Source organism: Halichoerus grypus, chromosome 6, assembly GCF_964656455.1.
Source record: "Halichoerus grypus chromosome 6, mHalGry1.hap1.1, whole genome shotgun sequence".
Classification (NCBI taxonomy): domain Eukaryota; kingdom Metazoa; phylum Chordata; class Mammalia; order Carnivora; family Phocidae; genus Halichoerus; species Halichoerus grypus.
This window is the reverse complement of record NC_135717.1, coordinates 5,233,060-5,254,627: the sequence shown is the minus strand read 5'-3', so window position 1 is coordinate 5,254,627 and position 21,568 is coordinate 5,233,060. Positions and strand designations below refer to the sequence as shown.

Here is a 21,568-nt window from a genome sequence, read left to right as displayed (position 1 = left end):
TGACGCTAGATGGCAGCAAAGCGCTGCACCAAACACTCTGAGGGAGCAGGGACTGGGAATGGCCTCCTGCACTGAGTCACCCAAAGACCTTCAGAGGGACCCTCACACGTGTCCTCTTGACTTCCAATCCAAACCGCCACGAGGGCTCTAGCCAGCTTTCTGCAGGGCACTGAGAACAATGAATTAATTTCATCATAATGTAAAAACTCAACAGGTCAAGAGTTCAATAACTAGAAAATTACAGTCATTTATAGGTTTAACAGGATGACTTGGGGGGGAAATTTATGATTTGTAAACAAAAATCTGAATGAAAGGATGCAAGGCGGGCATAAGGAGCCACATACTCAGCCCCCGCCGATGAACGAAAATGTCCACGTCAAGCTGAACGCCCCGAGCACCTGTCTGGTCACCCCCCGCCCACCCCGGGCCTCTTCCTCAGCACGCAAGCCCCCACCTGCCAATGTCCACACCCTGACACACCATCTTCTGCTGTTATGGATTATCCACCCCTGTACCCAAACACCCCCCAGGTCAGTCCAACCAAGAACCAAACAAGCCTCCCTCTGCCTCCACACGCCTCTTGCACTCGCATCCCATTTCCCTGTTCCCTCCACAGATGAACTCTGTTCTGGCTGACTCACCCCCCACTCTCTCAAGACCACCCCCCCAGCCCCCACGCTCGGCTGCAGCTGCCCCCACGGCGCCCTCCCACCGCGTCTCACCAGCACAGCCACGGTGGAGCCCTCCCTTCTCTCTCCACCTGTCTCCCGGTCTCCTCCTATTCTCACCGGCAGGCTTTCCCAGCCCTGGGCTGGATCCTCCTCCTCACTGATCTGTAGGTGCCGGCACAGCCCAGGGCTCCATCCTGGTCCTCGTCACTGCGGACGCTCATTTCCTATCCACCCCATGGCTTTAAAAATCATTTCTAACACATTTTTCAGGCTCAAAGCCCTCCATCCCCCGAGCCCCAGACCCATCCTCCCAACTGCTGACTTGATGCCCTCTCCTGGACGCCCTAAGGCGCACCTCAAATCGAACAGGCCTGATACGTAACTCGGACAACCCGCTCCATCTCAGGAGCAGGCATCACGGTCTTCCCAGTAGATCAGATCGAAACTGAAGACCTCATTCTTGGGTTTGCTGTCTCCAGACTCCCACATCCAACCCCTCACCAAGTCCTGGATCTACTTTCACTGAGAGCCAGGGCCTCAGGGCCCAGGGCCACAGCCAGACATGAGAAGGGGGAAGCCACCAGCAGGGCCCAGGGACCCCCTCTCCACCCAGGTGCCCACGCCCTCACTGTCAAGCCTGATCATGGTGCGTCGTCCTGCGGTACTAGTGTCCCCTCTACCACCCCTGGGTTAGGGACACTGTCCACATGCACCTCTGTTCCCCCGTAACTCCATGTCCTCTCTTCTACATGAGCTCCATGGGGGCAGGGACGCGTCATTCCTCTTCGTATGCCCAGCACCTAGAAGGTTCCCTGGTGCATGAGCTTACTTAATGAATACATTTATAACTAAGACATACCCATTAACTAGGCATCTTCCGTACAAAAGGACAAGTCTAAAACAGAGGCTCCTCACTGGTGGAAAAAATATATACAAGGATTAAACCACCTGGTATAAAAACACACAGAATAAAATTAAGCCATCAGTTAAAATCCCCACTTTGCCATTAGTAATTATGTGACCTCAGGCAAGTCGATTAACCAGATAAATAAAGAACAGAAAGCATGGTGCTGAAGCCAGACAGACCTGGGTTCAACTCTTCAACGAATACCTTCATCTCTCTCAGCCTCAGTTTTCCAATCTGTAAAATGAAACTACTGCCACCCATCTCACAGGGCTCTCAGGACCCACGAAGGGAGTAAAGGACAGCCCCAGGCCTAGCACAGACAAGCTAGAGCCTTCCCTTCCTTAGGCCTCTTGGTGGGCAGCGGCCAAGGTTCCTTTGGCTCTAAGAGCCCATGATTCCAAGTGTTACCAACTCTTGATGAGAGACGGAATAAAGCAAACCCCACAGAGGAATATGCTGCACATCGAGAATCCCAAATGGACTGCTTTCCCCTTCCCATGTGGCCACTGCTAATTCCTCTCGGAAACTCACTCCCTGCTTTATCAGCTGACTATCATAAAGGTAATGTGCACCTGACATCAAGAACGCTCCCTTGCAAAGAAAATACCATCTCTTGCTTCAGGGTCAGGTGACAGAGTCCAAGAAACTGATGACTCTTCAGAAAGATTAAGATGGAACAACGTGGCTGTCACCTCAGCCTGCAGTCTGGGCTCCAGAGTGGTCTGTCTCTGCTTTTCACCCTTCCAACTGATCTTTCCCAGCAGATGCCAACCTGCTTCTCCAGTCTCCACACCCCTGCGGGGCACTGCGGACTCCTCCACCCAGCTCAGGCCAGTCAGGCTAACACAGGTCTATCCAACCACTCCTGCACACTCCAAGCAAACACCTTCTCCAAAGCAAAGCCTTCTGCAATGATCCTAGTTAGAACTGCAATACTTTTTTTTAAAAAAATAAGCTCTATGCTCAATGTGGGGCTTGAACTCATGACCCTGAGATCAGGAGTCACATGCTCTACAGACTGAGCCACCAGGTGCCCAGAACTGCTTATACTTCTATACATATTATTCAAACCTTTAATCATTAATTGTGATCAATTAATATAACCAAAAATGAATAAAAATAACTACCATGTCCTAAGCACTTACTATGTGCTCCAAAATTTACATTTATCATCTTATTAATGGTCAGGGTAGGGTCATCTACCTGTAGGTGGTACTATCCCCATTTGACAGATGTCTAATCTGAGGCTTAAAGAGGTCAGGTAACTTTCCAAAGCGATACCTAAGTGGCAGAATGAGCATCCGAAGGCAGGCCAGCCTGGCTCTAGAGGCAGGAAACGTGGGGATCCGGGTGCCTTGCCCGTGTCCCGGAGGGCACCACGCAGGAGCGGGATGACTCACCTCTGCGCTCCCCGGGGTGCTGTGTACAGCCCTTTGTACTTCATAGGTGCCTGGCACACTTCCGCTGAATGAGCGATCCTTGCCCCCAAAACAATCTCCTTGCCTGGATATTCACGCGAGAGCACTGTGTACCCCCCATGGCAACAAGTTATAGACAACCCCCTGCAGCCACCTCTCCTTCCGTGAACGTTGCACCATCGGCATTATAAACTGCTGGCTCCCATCCAGCTACCGAACTCACTCAGAAGAGTTTTCATTTTCTTTCACAAAAATTCCAAGATAAAGCGCTTTTCAACAACAGACTGGTAATTCCATCTCGCAAGAATTACTTAAGTGCAAAAATATTCTCTCCTTTCTATTTAAAAGATGTTATCACTGAGTATGATCACGGCCCCGATGACGACTGAAAAGGCCAATGTTCATTCAATAGCTCTTGACCTACTAAGAACATGTGAAGATAGTGGTTCCTTTCACTGTGGCTGCAGCTGCTTATTACCGAGCCTGAGCTATTACCCTCAGTCCCCTGGATCCTTGCCAGCGAGCCGTTTTGCCTTGGATGACGCCCCTCTGCTCCGGATGGCCTATTTCTGGGAGGGCTGTGGAGTGTCCAGGCTGGGAGCAGGGCTCAGTGTCGAAGCGAGGCTTTGGTGAGTCGGGGGGACGTCCCTGCAGGTGGGGGCCCTCTCTGGCTCACTGGGATGACGCTACCTGATGCTTCCTGCCATGTGGCCACCGCATATACTGAGCCCAGACAGCTGGACTTCAGAGCTGGTGACCCCGCCGACGCCGCAGCGCTTGCTGCTGCTGAGTCTGCTCCCTCCGAAGCTTCCCAGGCCCAGAGGTGACGAGCACAGAACTGTCCAACGGCACAAACGTGAGCCCTTGCTGCTGCGCAAGGTGGAGAGTTCCCTGGGTCAACAGGCTCTCCTTGGGTGGGAGACTGGGCACTCCAAGCACTGACTGCCAGATTCCCCAAGGGCACAGGGGCATCCTGCTGGTATAGGTAACACGAGGGACAGCGCCTTCACTAACAGTAGGTAATCACTGACTTGTGTGTGCGTGGTAAACAGAGCATTACCATCTTAGCCATTTGTAAGTGTCCAGTTCAGGGGCGTTAAGCACCTTCACACTGTTGTGCAGCCGTCCCCACCATCTGTCTCCAGACTCTTTTCATCTTCCCAAATGGAGACCCTGTCCCCGTTACATACCCAACTCCCCATCCCTCCCTACCCAGTCCCTGGCACTCATGATCCCACTCGCTGTCTCTGTGAGTCTACTTTAGGTTCCTCACGTAGTTGGAATCATGCAGTATTTGTCTTTTTGCGGTTTGGCTTATCTCACTGAGCATAATGCCCTCAAAGTTAATCCATGTTGAAGCAGGTGCCAGAATGTCCTTCCTGTTCAAGGCTCAGTAATACTCCATTGTATGGACAGACTCTATTTTATTTATTTATTCATCCACTGATGGGACACTTGATTGCTTCTACCTCTAGGCTATTGTGAATTATGCTGCTATGAACACGGGTGTGTACATATCTCTTTTGAAGTGCTTTCAGTGATTTTGGATAACATGTACTTAGAAGTGAAATCGTTGGGTCAGATGGTAATTTTAATTTTTTGAGAAACAATTATTGTTTTTAAAGTTTTACTGTTGGGGCGCCTGGGTGGCTCAGTTGTTAAGCATCTGCCTTCGGCTCAGGTCATGATCCCAGGGTCCTGGGATCAAGCCCTTCGTTGGGCTCCCTGCTCCGCGGGAAGCCTGCTTCTCCCTCTCACATGCCCCCTGCTTATGTTCCCTCTCTTGCTGTGTCTCTCTCTGTCAAATAAATAAAATCTTTAAAAAAAAAAATAAAGTTTTACTGTTGATCAATGTACCACTGGGCAGTGCACTTAAATTACAAATAGCTATTAACTCTGACTGCTAATGAAAGCTGCTGGTGGGGGTGAAGGCTCTTTCCACACGTCTAGCCTTCAGGAGTGGACACTCCCCATTATGACTTAGGAGGTTCACATAAAATATGTTTCAAGAAGTCGTAACTGTTAATTCTGGAGAGCTGTATACATAATCTTCACCCCAAAAACGAAAGCCAGTACAACTTTAGCAAGTTAATATTCTCTGAATACTCAGTCTAAGTATTTGGAGAATATGCATTGAAATGGGAGATCTAAAAGTACTGGGGAAAAATTTTTATGAGAAGAATGTTAACAGGGGCACATGGGTGGCTCAGTTGGCTAAGAGTCTAGCCTTCAGCTCAGGTCATGATCTCAGGGTTCTGGAATCAAGGTCCGCATCAGGCTCCCTGCTCAGCGGGGAGTCTGCTTGTCCCTCTCCCTCTGCTCCTCCCCCCTGCTCTATATAAAAACAATGTATAGGGACGCCTGGGTGGCTCAGTCGGTTAAGCGTCTGCCTTCGGCTCAGGTCATGATCCCAGGGTCCTGGGATCGAGTCCCGATTCGGGCTCCCTGCTCTGCGGGGAGCCTGCTTCTCCCTCTGCCTCTGTCTCTCTCTCTGTCTCTCATGAATAAATAAATAAAAAATATTTAAAAAAAAAAATAAAAAAAAATAAAAACAATGTATAGTAACAAAGATAAAAAGAATACTCAAGAATCTTATTAATTATGGGTTATCTATGATCATTGTAAAGGCGTTGTTTGTGTATTTTGTAATGTTTTAAGAGTTTCTTCATAAAGTGGGTTAAACTCCTACTCCCAAAAAGAATAGGTAACTTTGTGAAAAAATAAATTAAAATAGCACTAAAACTAACCCATCGCCTGAACCATTCAGAAGAAAACATCAAGCTGAGCATCCAGAGGCCTTTCCCATTCCAGGAACAACAACAACAACGTCTAATAAAACTTCCAGGAACGGACACGGAAGGTGAAGAATAGGAAATACCAGTATGTATGAGACAGTTTAATAAACCACCTTGATTAACCCAGAAATGTGATATTTCAAGTAGATACGCTTCCTGCCGCATTTCTGTCGTGTTCACTCATGAAGACTGTGGTGACTCTTACTTATAAAAAATATCAAGAGCTTAAGGACCCAGAAAAGCCACCATAAAGTGTCTCAGAAAACGAGAACTGACAGCAGACTTGTCTCATCACAAAAAGATGCATCTTTACGTTTTTTCCTCAAGTGCTGGCAGCATAGGAATCACCCACCACACTGGTCACCCTGAGACCATTAAAATAAGCAGTTCTCATATTGTAATAACCGAGGATCATAAATATTATGTAACTGATAATACTGAGATAATCCAAAATATACATGCAATAAAATGATCAGAAACATCACTGAGAATTCCTTCCTCTTAGTTCTCACGCCTCCATTCAATAATTTACCAGGCTAAATAACAATTATCACATGTGTGCTCCCTCTACGGAGGAGCTCTAGAGGACAACGACCTTACTTTCTCTCTGTTTCCACGGCGTGCAGCCTGCTGTCTTTCCACAGCAGCTGCTCAACAAATAAGCACCCTCGACGATGGGAGAAAATGCGGAGATGGCCAGGAAAAGTAGGTTTAATTCCAGTTTTCCTTACATTGAGACAGAGCTCTCTGAGGTCCCAGCTTCCTTGGAGGAGGGTTAAAATATTAATTTCAGACTTAGTCAAATTACATATGCACGTTATAACTTCCAGTGTAGTCATACAAAAAACTAAGAACGGTATCAAAAATCCAAACTAGTAGGGGCGCCTGGGTGGTTCAGTCGGTTAAACGTCTGCCTTTGGTTCAGGTCATGATCTCAGGGTCCTGGGATCGAGCCCCACATCAGGCTCCCTGCTCAGCGGGGAGCCTGCTTCTCCCTCTCCCACTCCCCCTGCTTGTGCTCTCTCTTCCTCTCTCTCTCTCTTGCACTCTCTTTCTCAAATAAATAACTAAAATCTTTTAAAAAAATCAAGACTCTAAAAGAAGGCTAGCAAAAAAGCAAAACAGGTAGGTAGGAAAAATAATACAGAATAGGTACATAAAATTCCAAGTATCTCATAGATACAATATACATAAATGGAGTACATGTTCCATGTTAAGTGATCAAGACTGACAAATAAAATTTTAACAATAAACTATTTACAGGTGATATAAACCAGAGAAAAGGACTGAGAGAGATAACCAGGCAAATTCTAACCAAAAGAAAGCTGGGATAACTATACTAATATCAGTAAAAACAGACTTAATCCTTGTAACGCTTAAAAAGAGCCCCTTCATAATTACGAGAGCTTAAAATTACAAGATGTTATATATCAATTCTAAATGTGTATCCCTGACTCAACACTCAAAGGAAATACAACTAGAATTATAAGGAAAATCCATAATCAGAGCAGATTATAATATGCCTCTCAAAAATGGATAGAAAACACTCAGACTCCTCCATCAATGCCCTCCCAAATCAGAAGCATAGAGGAGATTTAAACAACCTCATAAATTTGACCCAAAAGGAGCCATACAGGTACATTTGTATAGAATACCAGAATATATATCCCCCCACCCCCCACAGCACCTACAGATATTAAAAAATACGTTGATCCTAGGGTGAAGATGAATCTAGCCTGGGAGAGAGCTGCAGCTGCCCCAGAGCTAATGCATAAGATGAGTGAGAACCACTTTGCTCTCATCAGTCACTGAGATTTGAGGGTTACTCTGATAATCCAATGAAAGCTAATATAGCAAGGTTATTAATTTTTCTTTGGAATTAACTACCTCTACCAATGAGCATAATATTCGAATCACATTTAGGAATTAAAACAAAAATCCACAATGGTTACTGCTCTCTTTCCATTTTACCAGCTGAAAATATTGTCTGAACTAACTGGGGACTTATCCTGATGTACTCCCACTTTTCTGTGGATAGTCTTAATGTTTTAATATTCTGAAAACTGAGACAATGCAAGGGAATTAAAACCTAGCTTTTAAAAACAAATGACTGGGGTGGGGGGATGGGTTAGCCTGGTGATGGGTATTAAAGAGGGCACGTACTGAATGGAGCAGTGGGTGTTATAAGCAAACAATGAATCATGGAACACTATAGCAAAAACTATTAATGCAATGTATGGTGATTAACATAACATAATAAAATAAAAAAAATAAAAACATGATTACAGGAAATTTACACATAAAAGTTACTATTCATAAAAACCGCATAAAAAGTTTTTCCAACTATAAATCTCAGTAAATAATACTATCATGCAAGAAATTAGGCTATTAATTGTAGGTTAAAAAAAATCATCTCATTATTTAAAAATATAAATGGCACATACATTCATTATTTTAAAAAACTGATAGGTCGGGGAGCCTGGGTGGCTCAGTCGGTTAAGCATCTGCCTTTGGCTCAGGTCATGATCTTGGGGTCCTAGGATTGAGCCCCAAGTTGGGCTCCCTGTGCAGCGGGGAGGCTGCTTCTCCCTCTCCCTCTGCCCTACCACCAACCCCAGCTCTGCTTGCTCGCTCACTCTCGTACTCCCTCTCAAATAAATAAAATCTTTTAAAAAAATAAAAATAAATAAAAACCTGACAGGTCATGGGTACTCTTATAAGATCACCTTAATGGGGAAAAGTGTTTTGAACTGCCTAGCTGAAGTAAAGACCTCAAGCTCAGGAAGGGCGATCCTAAATCCACACTCTGGCTCTGCCACATACTTGATAAACAACATTTTCTTCATCTCCGTGAACCTTACTTTAATCATATATATATAAAGTGTGGACAAATATGATTAAATGTAATGCATGCAAGCAGCTTAATATAGAGATGGAATATAAAACAATACTTAAGTGTCGGTTAATAGCATTGTTTCAAAGGTAATGACTTAGTACGTCATAAAATTTTAAAAATGGGGGACAGAAGTGAAAGCAGTCCCTCATCCAGCATTTCTACGTGTCAAAAACACTTGGATGTAACCTTTTAAATGCTCGACCTTGAATTTCCACTAAAAACTTACCAAGTCACAGAACTCAAACACCAGAAGATAGGGAATTGCTTCTACACATTGTCCAACACACTGAAGAATATTTGGATGCTGAAGAATACTAAAAAATAAAAGTCATAGTGTTGTTCATCAAGGAGCACGCTAATAGAACTGTTCAAACAGTAAATCAAATTTTAACACTCATAATGATTGAAATACGATAAATAGCAAAGTCATTTTAAACACCTGATTTTCATTAGACTACAGACTATGTTTACAGAACACATATTAAGGTTTACTTACTAGTAAGGTTCTCCATTTTTCAAAAAAGTATCTTGTTCCTTTGGGCTTGCACTTGCTTTTAACTCCTTCACTACTACTCTTGCTACACTAGTGCCCGTGTAAATCTCTCCAAGGAGGACCTAAAACCAAAGAACAGTTTTTTACTTCACTTCCATCAAAATGGTAAAGAAGTATGTCTCATTATCAGGAAGCAGAGTATGGAAAAATAAATTAAGCAACAATCAGGCCTTCTACTATGAAAATACCACCTCAGAAAAAGCTTGAAAAATGAAACCATTTTCCTTCAGTATTAAACTGTTCACTGGATACTGAAGCTTTCATATATGTATCTGTATTTCTTTTTTATTTATTATAAAATTGTACCATACTTTCCCGGATATTACCAGTGACATCACAGAAGAGTAATCTGTAAGTTCAGTTCAAACATAACTCAAATGTTTCTCAAAACACTTCAATTGGGTTTTGTTATTTTGTCTCCTTCACATATGAGAAAGTAAACTGACACCCAGGCAATGTACAAATACACTATCGTTGCATCGTAACTTTAAAAATCTATGGCATTCCAATTATTCTAGACCTTTATCTTGTACTAAAACCTCAGTCAAAACACAAGGAAAAAATATGCCACTGAAATGAACAGAATACAAAATGAATGAAAATAATGGGGCGCCTGGATGGCTCAGCTAGTTGGACAACTGACTCTTGATTTCGGCCCAGGTCACGACCTCAGAGTGGTGGGGTCCAGCCCTGCGTAGGGCTCTGCACTCAGCACGGAGTCTGCTTGGGATTCCCTCCCTCTCCCTCTGCGCCTCCCCCCGCTCGTGTTCTCTCTCGCTCTCTCTCTCTCTCTCGAATAGATGAATCTTTTAAAAAAATGAATGAAAATAAGAGCACACTACAAGTGAAACACCAAATATAAATACTGGACAATACAAAGGCATTCCAAAACATAGTATTTAAGACGAAAATAATGAAGTAAAATTTTTTATTTAAATCAAGAATGATCTAAACTAAAAGCCTTCTTTTTAAAATAGTTTTTTATTTATTTAATTTTTATTTATTTATTTATTTATTTTAGATTTTATTTATTTGACAGAGAGACACAGTGAGAGAGGGAACACACGCAGGGGGAGTGGGAGAGGGAGAAGCAGGCTTCCCACTGAGCAGGGAGCCCGATGTGGGACTCGATCCCAGGACCCTGGCATCATGACCTGAGCTGAAGGCAGACGCTTAACGACTGAGCCACCCAGGCGCCCCCCTAAAATAGTTTTTAATATTTTTATCAAGTAGATTAATTTTAATGCCCTGGAAATAAAGAGTAAGACCTTGAACAGAATATAATGTGTTTAGGGGCGCCTGGGTGGCTCAGTTGGTTAAGCAACTGCCTTCGGCTCAGGTCATGATCCTGGAGTCCCGGGATCGAGTCCCACATCGGGCTCCCTGCTCAGCTGGGGGTCTGCTTCTCCCTCTGACCCTCTTCCCTTTCATGCTCTCTGTCTCTCATTCTCTCTCTCTCAAATAAATAAATAAAATCTTTAAAAAACAAACAAACAAACAAACAAAAAAACTCTAAAAAAAAAAAAAAAGAATATAATGTGTTTATTAAGAACGTAAAGGCAGAACAATAAACAGAACAAGGAATTCTGATAATTAACCAAGTCATATACTCTGGTTTCAAATAACCAGCCGGTACATCTATCATAAGCCTAACACTCATAAAATAGCAATTCCAAAAAAGGTTAAAATAATCTTGCTATCTCTCTCTCTCTCTGCCATCATTCTTGATCTTCAATGTCTGCAAGGATAATTCATCATTCAACACCTTGACCTCTCAGGTTTTTACCTGACTTCCAATAATCTTTTCTCTGCCTCCATCTTGGCAAAATCTCCTGTGGGTCCAGACCTAGTTAATAACTGGATTATGTCCCAAACTTCAAATTTTGATTTCTCCTTCTCTACCTGTCCTTTAATTTCCAGCTCACTCACTTAAAGAGTCTAATCCATCCCATTTGCCCTCCAGATCCATGCATGATACCACGGTTCCACCATCCCGCCCCTACTGCAAGGCCCCTCTCCCCTCCCTGGAAGCTAAGACCCCACCATCCTGTGCTATCACCACCCCCCTTACCCCCTCACAGTGCCCTGTGGGCTTAGCCAAACCCCAGCACTGCTTAAATTCAATTACCTGCCTATGGTAACACCAAAAGTAGACAAAACACACAACCACGACGACTGGTCTCATTTCAAATTTGAGGGTCCTCAGCATTCCCATCCTTCCACTGCGTTTCCTAGTTGACAGGGTTCCCAGAGGACTCTCTCATACCTTCTTCTCCTAGTCAAACTCCCAATGCATCTTTTTACTCCTCCCTTTCAACTGGCCTCCTATTCACGACTAAAATAACGAGAAGTGAACTTCCTCATTTTAACACCAAATCCCCCTGCGCCTGTACCCACACACAGTTTTTATTCCCTTTTCAAGAGAACTCCTATGGTAAGCCCCCTTTCCTCTCCCCTGTATTATCAGTTTCTCCACTCTAATATAAGAGAAGCTAAAATAGCTGCACATCCTATAAAAAGCAAAGCAAAGCAAAGCAAAACAAAACAAAACAAAAAACCACCTTCCCTTGGCCCTTGGATGGTCCCAAACAGCTCGTACTCCATTTCTCTGCTCCCTTTCACAGTAAGACTCCTCAACAGGGTTGTCTAAATGTGCTGTCTCCACGTTCTCCCTTGTGCCCACTGCATGTGAGCACTTGACCCCTCTACAACCTCTTTTTCTTTTTTTTTTAAGATTTTATTTATTTGACAGAGAGAGACACAGCGAGAGAGGGAACACAAGCAGGGGGAGTCGGAGAGGGAGAAGCAGGCTTCCCGCAGAGCAGGGAGCCCGATGCGGGGCTCGATCCCAGGACCCTGGGATCATGACCTAAGCCAAAGGCAGAGGCTTAATGACTGAGCCACCCAGGCGCCCCCCCTCTACGACCTCTTATGACAATCCCATGGCCCTTATGTGCTGGGCCCTACCTCTCCCAGTCCTCATCTTGTTTGCCAGCAGCATTTACTACTATTCATCTTCTTGGCACTCCTTCTTCACTGACTCTCAGAACACCCCACTCTTCTGCACCCGTTCCTACTCACCGGCTGATCACCTCAGCTTCTGTCACTGACCTGCACTGACCTCTCCTCATTGCAGACCCTTAGGACTCGGTCCTTGTGCCTCCCCCTCTTCTTGACGTTCACAATCTTGATGATTCCGTCTAGGCTCATACCTCTGAATACCAGCTACAGACAGAGCTCTCCCAAATGTGTATCTCTGGCCTGGAACCTCTCCCTTGAGCTCTAGATATATATTTCCAACTGCCTACTCGGTATCTCCATCTGGATGCCTAAGAGCCATCCCATCTAACCTAACCAGAAGCAAACTCCTGACTTCCTCCTCCATGCCTGCTTCTCCTTAATCTTTCCCATTTCACTTGCCAGCAGTTCTATTCTTCCCACCAATCAGGCCATGAGCAGCCATCCTTGACCCCCTCCTCCAGACTCCATTTCTGATCGATCCCTGGTCCTGCATGCTCTTATTTGAAAATCCACGTTGGCTCGCACTTCTCACCACTCCATGCTATCATCCAGGTCCAAGCCTGCCTGCATCTCTCCCTGTGTGACTACAGCAGCCTTCTGACCAACTTTCCCGCTTTCCCCTTGGTCTTCCACAACGTTAACTGCCCAAGTGATCCTTTTACCAGTAAGCCAGATTACAGCACTCCTCTCTCAGATGCTGGAGTACTTTCCCAGCTCACTCTGAGTAAAAGTCTCTAAATGCATATACTCTATCTCTTATCACCTGGCTCCCCCACACATCTCTGAGCCCATCTCCCACTCCTGATTGTTTGCTGTCTGATCACCTGCCACCACACCCCGCCAACACCCCGCCACAGCTAGAGGTTTCAGCTTCGTCAGGGCAAGGGTTCTCTTTTGTTTGTTGCCACATTCCTAGCACTCCACACAGGCCGGGACTTCACCTACCTTCCTCCACACTGGACCCTCAGCACCAAAAACAATGTGTGATACACAACAGGTTTTGCTAAATGGCTTAGAAGATTTGGTCACTCACTAATAAAGGTTGGATGACGTCAAAGACAGAGCACTGACAAACAACTTTGAATGGAAAGACAAGATGCATAAGATGGCTGATCACCGAGCAAATACCTCTTCTTGCCTTGACCACCCTGCTTATGATGCAATCGCCACTCAGGAACCTTTTACACAGAACAACTGCTAGTTACACCATAGAAATAGCTATGATAATAAGATTATTCCTTCTGAACACCCCTTGGTAAAAAGATCAACAAACCACTGTTTCTATTTGCCCCTTGACAGGCTATGAGAAATAGAGAACAGTTCTTTGCCATGGTTTCCATTATAATAATACTATGTATCTACAGTTCTAAAGTGGTTTAAGTATTGTGAGGAAGAGGGGGGAGAAAGAGAGAAGAATTAAAAAACAAATAACTTACCTTGAGGAGGATAAAAAGCTTCTAAAATTCCAGTCTCTCTTCCCTTCTTACTGTTCTATGCCAACAATTAGAGAAGTATCTGATATATAAATAAAAGACCTTCCTGGAAAAATACATACACCTAAAAACACTGAAGCTCACTATCCTGTGTGATTTCAGGGTGTAAAGAGTAGACTCAACTGGTTCCACAGCAACTGAAGAGAATGTGGAATGTCCTACAACTCTTAATTAGCTTTAATTTCTAAACATTATAACTAAGAGGGGAAAAAAAAAGTAGATGTGAACATTTTACCTTTCCAAACCAGCCATTTCCAATTTCCTGTATGTAGTTTAGACTGTGGCGGGCAACTTGAGACTTCAAACCTTCTGTAGGAAAAAGAACATAAAAAATAAATATGGGCACTTAACTGAAATAAAATAAATATTAAATATATAATCTAAAGAATAAACACAAACATAAATTTAAAGCTTGTGCTAATAAAGGTAGAAATCAACTCATATATATACACCATCACTTTCAAACTCATATTGCCAAAATGGTTTCAAGTTTTAAAACTGACAATATTTTTTTGAATGGGTTTCCTACCTGATTCTTTAATACTTTGCACTGTGTTTTCTCATCTAAACCCTCTCCTATAACCACTAATCCCCATTTCAATGGCTTTTACTTGTCCTTAGTTTCATGGTGCAGGTGAAAAGCTTGTCAAAATCTGTCGGTGTCAACCTTATCAGAACTCTGGAAGACAAAGATTTCCAGCAACCCAATCAAACCAGGAGAAAGGCCACTGAAACAGGGTAGAATTTCTTTGTGTCTTTGAATTTAGCATAGCCCCAGCCCCCTAGCCCCTGGTGCAGCAGCAATCTTCATGATGACACATGTCCCGGTGTGGGTCCTGGTTCCAGACAGAGTGCAGCAGACCTCATTATTCCCAAAGAACTGTGTTTCCTTTTACTGGAAGTTTCCCTGAAGGACTACCACAAGTGGCTTCCCTTGGTTTCACCAAACTCAGAACTCTATCAGGACAGAGTGCTCCTCAAAAACATGTTCCTCAAGAACAGTGAAAGCCAAATGAATGAGACACTTCCACTGGGGCAAAATAGAACAGTAGAGGCAAAGAGTAGACATGCTGAAAGCTTTAGCAGAAAAGCAGGGGAGTGAGACGTGGGAGGTGAACAGGGGCTCTGAAAAGCTATTGCAATATATGGAGGAACCTTGAGAGCCACCTGCATGCTCAGAGAAGGACACACAGTCACAGAAGACTTGAGAAGAACACAACTTTCACACCTGTAGCTAGGCTTCATGCCCAGCACAAGCAGGAGGTGAGGACTAAGGCAGAACTGTAAGTAGCCTGGGTGAAGAGCGTCCCAACACAGAGCTAATCTGCAAAGACCCACAGAATACTTTTTTTGTTTGTTTTTGTTTTCTTTCTTCTTCTAAGTACATCATATTATTCAAAATGTCCAATTTTCAACAAAAAAGTACAAAACATGCAAAGAAACAAGAAAGCATGGTCCACTCATAGGTACAAAGGAAATGTAAAAGAAAGTGTCCCTGAGAAAACATAGACAGTGGCCTTACCAGACAAGACTTTAAATCAACTGTCTTAAACACGCTCAAAGAGCAAAAGGAAATCATGGACAAAGAATTGAAGGACACCAGGAGAATGATGTACCGATAAGTGGAGAAGATCAATAAAGAGATTCAAATTAGTAAAAGGAGCCAAATGCCAATTTGGAGCCAAAAAGTACAATAACTGAAACAAAAAAATTTACTAGAGGGTTTCAACCAAAGATGGGAGCAGACGGAAGCAGCTGTGAACTTGAGGAGAGTTCAAATACAATTATCCAGGCTGAGCAGAAGAAAAAAGAATGAAAAAAAAAAAAATCAATGAGCAAAGGCTCCAAAGGGACTTGTGGGACACCACCAAAGGGACCAACATACACATGAGAGCCCCAGAAAAAGAGGGGAAAAGAGGGCAGAAAGAATATTTGAAGATATAATGGTAAAAAATGTCCCAATTTGGAAAAAGGTATGAATCTACACATCCAAGACGTTCAACAAATTCCAAGTAAGATAAACTCAAACGCACACTCAGACACATCATAATCAGACTGTCAAAAACCAAAGATGGAGAATCTTGAAAGCATCAAAAGGGAGCCACTCCTGCATATAAGGGATCTTTGGTAAGATTAACAACTGATTTCTCACCAGAAACCATGGAGGCCAAAAGGCAGTGGGATGGCACAAGTGACATGCCATCAACCAAGAGTTCTATACCCGACAAAACTGTCTTCCAAAAAATGAAGGAGAAAGTAAGACATCTCCAGATAAACACAGGTTTAGGGAGATTGCTGCCACTATACTACTGCCCTACAAGAACTGTTAAAGGGAGTCCTGCAGGCTAAAGTAAAAGGACACTAAACAGTAACTGGAGGCCATATGAACAAATAAAGATCACTGGTAAAACTACATAGGTAAATATAAAAGCCAGCATCATTGTATTTTTGGTGTGTAGCTCCTCTTTTAATTTCCTACACAATTTAAAAGACAAACACATGAAAAATTATAAATCTATGTTAACGGGCACACAAGATATGAAGATGTAATTTGTGATTACATGAAAGGACTCAACTGAATTGCAGAGTATTTATATGGTACTGAAGCTAAAAGTTGGTATCGACTGAAACACAACTGTTATAAATTGAAGATAATTATGATCCCCAAGAAAATATCTAAAAAAATATAAACCAAAGGGAATCAAAATGGTACACACACAAATCTTAATGGCCTATTTTGCAGAAATGGAAAAACTGATCCTAAAATTCATATGGGGGGGCGGCGCCTAGGTGGCTCAGTCAGTTGGGCGTCTGCCTTCGGCTCAGGTCATGGTCCTGGGGTCCTGGGATTAAGCCCCATGCCACGGGATCCCTGCTCAGCGGGAAGTCTGCTTCTCCCTCTCCCTTGCTTGTTGCTCCCCTGCTTATGCTCTCTAATAACTAAAATCTTAAAAATAAATAAATAAAATAAAAATAATAGAATTTCAAGGGACTCTGAATAGCCAAAACATTCTTGAAAAACAAAGTTGGAGGATTCATAAACTTCTCAATTCCAAAACTCTCTACAAAGCTATAATAGTCAAAACACTGTGATACTGGCAATAAGGCTAGATATAGATCATTGGGATTGAGAGTCCCAAAATAAACACAAACAAATATGGTCAACTGATTTTCAACAAGGTGCCAAGACAATTCAATGGGGGAAGAACAGTCTCTTCACAAATTGTTGCTGGGGCAACTAGCTATCCACCTGTAAAACAATGAACCTGGAACCTTACTTCACACCATATACAAATACCAATGGGTCAAAGACCCAAATTTCAAAACTAAAATTATAAAAATCATAGAAGACAACATTGGGGCAAATCTTCATGACCTTGAGTTTGACAAAAATTTCTTAAGTATGACACTAAAAGCACAAGCAACAAAAGAAAAAAATAAATTGGACTTCATCAAAATCTAAATTTTTGTGTATCAAAGGACACTACCAAAAGAGTGAAAAGACAAACTACAGAATAGGAGAAAAACTTGCAAATCACATCATTATTGTGAAACTATTAAATAGTTAAGACAATGGGGTACTGGAACAAGGAACTGACAAATTACTGAAATAGAATAGAAGGCCTACAACAGACACATACACAAATGGTGTTTTTTGTTTTTTGTTTTTTTACTTGAGAGAGAGGAGCAGAGTGAGAAGCAGACTCCCCACTGAGCAGGGAGCCCGACGTGGGGCTCAATCCTGGGACTCTGGGATCATGACCTGAGCCAAAGGCAGACGTTTAACTGACTGAGCCACCCCGGTGCCCCTACATAGGGAACTAAAAAGCAAGAGGAATAGAAGGACCAATCAGTGAAGAAAGCTGAGAAAAACACAGTAATGTACCAAAAAGATTCATGGATTCTTTAACACCATACTCAAAAATTAACTCAGGATGGGTTATGGATTTAAATTAATTTAAATGTTAAAGCAAAACCTTAAAACACTGTAGGGAAAAAAGGTAGTTAAGTATCATTTTGACCACAGAATAGGAAAGGATTTCTTAAGACATAAAAAGCTCTAACTCTTAAAAAAAAATAATAATTTTAAAAATTAAAAAAAAAAAAGGGACACCTGTGTGGCTCAGATGGTTAAGCGTCTGCCTTCGGTTCAGGTCATGATCTCAGTGTCCTGGGATCAAGCCCCGGGGAGCCTGCTTCTCCCTCTCCCTCTGCCTGCTGCTCCCCCTGCTTGTACACGCTCTCTCTCTCTCTCTCTCTGACAAATAAATAAATAAAATCTTAAAAAAAATTAAAAATTAAAAATTAAAAAAAAGAGATTGCATTTCTAGCTTAAGGGGCTGTTAAATTTGGCTATATTAAAATCAGGAAACATCAAATTTTTCTTTTTTCGTGTATATTTGACTAATTTTTTTTTAGTGTACATTTTGATTTCTTCTTCATTTTCTGTTTCCATATTTACTAGTTATTTTCTTAGTGGTTACCATGGAGATTACAGTTATCACCCTAAATTTATAATAATCTAATCTGAACTGATACCAACTTAGCTTCAATAGTAGTAACATACACCATTTGACGCGCAAATAGCAGGAACATAAATTAGCACAACTCCTTGTGGAGGGTAAGCTGGCAACATCCCCCAAAATTATGTACTCTTTGACTGCTTCTGAAAATTTATTCTACAAATATAGCAGCCCAACATCAGTGTGCAAACCAACATAGGTACAAGCTTTATTTTTAATAGCATAAGATTAGAAATAATAGCATAAGATTAGAAACAACCCAAATATCCATCAATAGGTTAAATATATTGTGCTAAGTCCATACAATTTAAATAGAAACTTGTAAGCAGGAATAAACAAGCTCTCTTTATGCATACGGAAAGATCTCTAAGGTACATCTGTAAGTGAAAAAAGCAAGATGCAGAATAATGTATTTACCATCCCCCATGAGTAAAAAAAGTGTGTTTTGGTGATGGCGGGGGGGTAGGGGGTGTGTGTGGGGGCACATAAATGGGAATATTTACATCAATAAAGTCCGGAAAGATGTATAAGAAACCAGGAAGAGTGGTTACGTACAGACAGACAGTGGGGGTAGGAGCCGAGGTCAGATTCAAAGATTAGAGGCTTTTCACTCTATATACCTTTCTACATTTTGGTTTTTCAACTGTATTACTATATTATCTATTCATAAAATAAAATACATTTTAAAAAGAAAAAAAGGAAAAAACATGTAAAGTTTCTCCTAGATTTGCTCCTGAATATATGGTATACTTTTTTCACTTAATATATCACAAATACCTTTCCTCCTTTTACAGGACTACATAATACTCCATTGTATGGACTTACCATAATTTAACAAGTTACATACCAACAGACATTTAACCTGATGCTGCAATAAATTCCTTTGTAGATATTTATTTGCATACTGATCTAAATAAACTACTGAAAGCGGAACTGCAGGATCAAGGGTAAATACATCTTACATTTGGATACATACTGTCAGACTACCCTCAGAGAAGAATGTCTCTATCAATCTACAGTCCCGTTAGCAGGGAGTGTCCAAGGGCCTGTATCCCACACACACCCCTCAACCCATCACCACCTAGCATCCTTTCTTCTCATCTTTGTTTAGCTGTTATCATCTTACTTTATGTTTGTATTTCTTTTTTTTTTTTTTTAAGATTTTATTTATTTATTTGACAGAGAGAGATACAGCGAGAGAGGGAACTCAAGCAGGGAGAGTGGGAGAGGGAGAAGCAGGCTTCCCGCGGAGCAGGGAGCCCAACGTGGGGCTCGATCCCAGGACCCTGAGATCATGACCTGAGCCAAAGGCAGACGCTTAACAACTGAGCTACCCAGGCACCCCTGTATTTCTTTAATTAATAGCGGAATTCCTATTTTTTATTGGCCATTTGAATTTCTTTTCATGAATTTCTCCTTTCACATCCTTGACTTTCTTATTGAAGTCTTCTTCTTCTTACACGTTCGCTTGTAATCTTAGTATATATTAATATATAACAGGGTTGGTTTTTTTTTTTAGACATTCTTTGTAGTTTACAAATATTTTTGGTACTTGGTCAAATTTGTTTATGGTGTCTTTTTCCATACAGAATATTTAATTTTTTGAAACCTATTTGCCAATATTTTCCTTTATGTTTCTGCATTTGGTGTCAAGTTGGGAAAGCCCTCTTCCATCCCAAGATCATAAAAATATTCTGTAACTATTCTATGCAGAGAAATTGGAAAGAATTTCTTCCTATTAAGAAGGAATTTAGAATAGAGGACTCGAGAAACACAGAAAGGTGTATGAATGTAATGAGGATGGCTGTCCAGGTCACTACCATTTCGGCCGTGCCCATGACTGTGCCCTGATTCATCCCCACTATGTCTTGGACAGAAGTCATCAGGCTCTTCTCTGTCATGCCTTCCTGCCCACAGTGAGGGATGAACATTGTCAGACTCGGGGGAAGCCAACCAGAATGGCTTGCCAAGGGTTTTCTTTCTGGTCTGAGAAGCTCCTTTCCTCTGGTAGTAAAGCTACAAGGATCTGAACCTGGAGTTGGCAACAGCTATACTCCGAGCCGAGGAAAGAAGCTGGCATGCGGGATTTAAGCCAACACGCAAAGAGGAGAGAAACGAGGAGTGAACGAAAAGCACGATGGTGTCCAAGTTCTCAGCTCCAGTTGCCTCTAAGGTCTGCCTAACCCCTACTCTTCCCATCGCCTAGTTCCAGCGTCAAAAAAAGTCCCCTTTCTGTACATGCTGATCTGAGTTAGGATTCTATTACTTGAAATGAATTCATGAGTGTTAAGACTCCAAGATGGTAAAAGCCCTCTAGAGAAGTCTCTCAGGGCCTCCCTTAAGTATAAAGGAAAGTCTGTGATCAAGAAAGCAAAGAGAAGGGATGCCTGGGTGGCTCAGTCAGTTAAGCAGCTGCCTTCGGCTCGGGTCATGATCCCAGGATCCTGGGATCAAGTCCTGCATCGGGCTCCTTGCTCAGCGGGGAGCCTGCTTCTCCCTCTGCCTCCCTCTCTCCCTGCTTGTGCTGTCTCTGTCTCTCTCTGAGAAATAAATAAATAAAATCTTTAAAAATAAAAAGAAAGGAAAAAAGAAAGCGAAGAGAAGAGAAAATATTTCCATTTAGAGAGACGTATACCTAGGTTACTTAAGTGATCCCAAGGGTATATTAGATTCCCGTTAAATTTCACTATTTTGGTTGAAGGAAGGGTATTGTTATTTACTAAAATTAAAGGTAAATACTACATGTTAGTTTTTTAATGCTGCAAAACCTACAAATATTAAATATACCCAACTGTACAGATATTTTATAGGAAATACACCAGCTGTGTCACATTTTATCTTATGTTTTCTCTCGGTCATGCATGCCTACAGCAGTGCAATCAACTGCTGGGTTTATGCTGCCCTAAACCTACACCACTGTGTGCAGAACCACGAGAGACAGGAATGGCACGCAGATAGAACAGCCTTCTCTCAGATAGAACAGATAGTCTCAGCAATCCCTGATTCTCCAGCTGCTAGTCATACTCTATTTTATAACAATAAATCGATCAACATCTAATCAAACCTCTATCTCAGCATTAAAGTCAATCCAACTAACATATCCAAATATACCGCCCTCCCCAAACACAGGACATCCCAGGGAAAGACAGCAGTGTCCTACTCAGCAAGACGAGCAGTGTCGAGAACTACCCAAGTAAAGGCCAGGAGCTCTGTGTGAGAGTTCCACTTCAGTGAACAGAGGAGACCAGTTTAATCTGATACCAGACTCAGGGTCCAAAAGCAAAGGACTCA

General features: G+C 42.4%; 1 protein-coding gene across 2 annotated transcripts in view; it reads right to left on the bottom strand.

Moving 5' to 3' along the window:
• Nucleotides 1-21,568, bottom strand: part of LMTK2 (lemur tyrosine kinase 2) — an 81,621-nt gene that overhangs the window by 33,770 nt on the left and 26,283 nt on the right. For both annotated transcript variants that reach the window (XM_036123571.2, XM_036123572.2), the window contains exons 4-6: nt 13,990-14,063; nt 9,184-9,302; nt 8,914-9,001 (exon numbers count right to left, since the gene is read on the bottom strand). In XM_036123571.2, the coding sequence (XP_035979464.1) occupies nt 8,914-9,001; nt 9,184-9,302; nt 13,990-14,063 (281 nt within the window). The remainder of the gene's footprint in view (nt 1-8,913; nt 9,002-9,183; nt 9,303-13,989; nt 14,064-21,568) is intronic.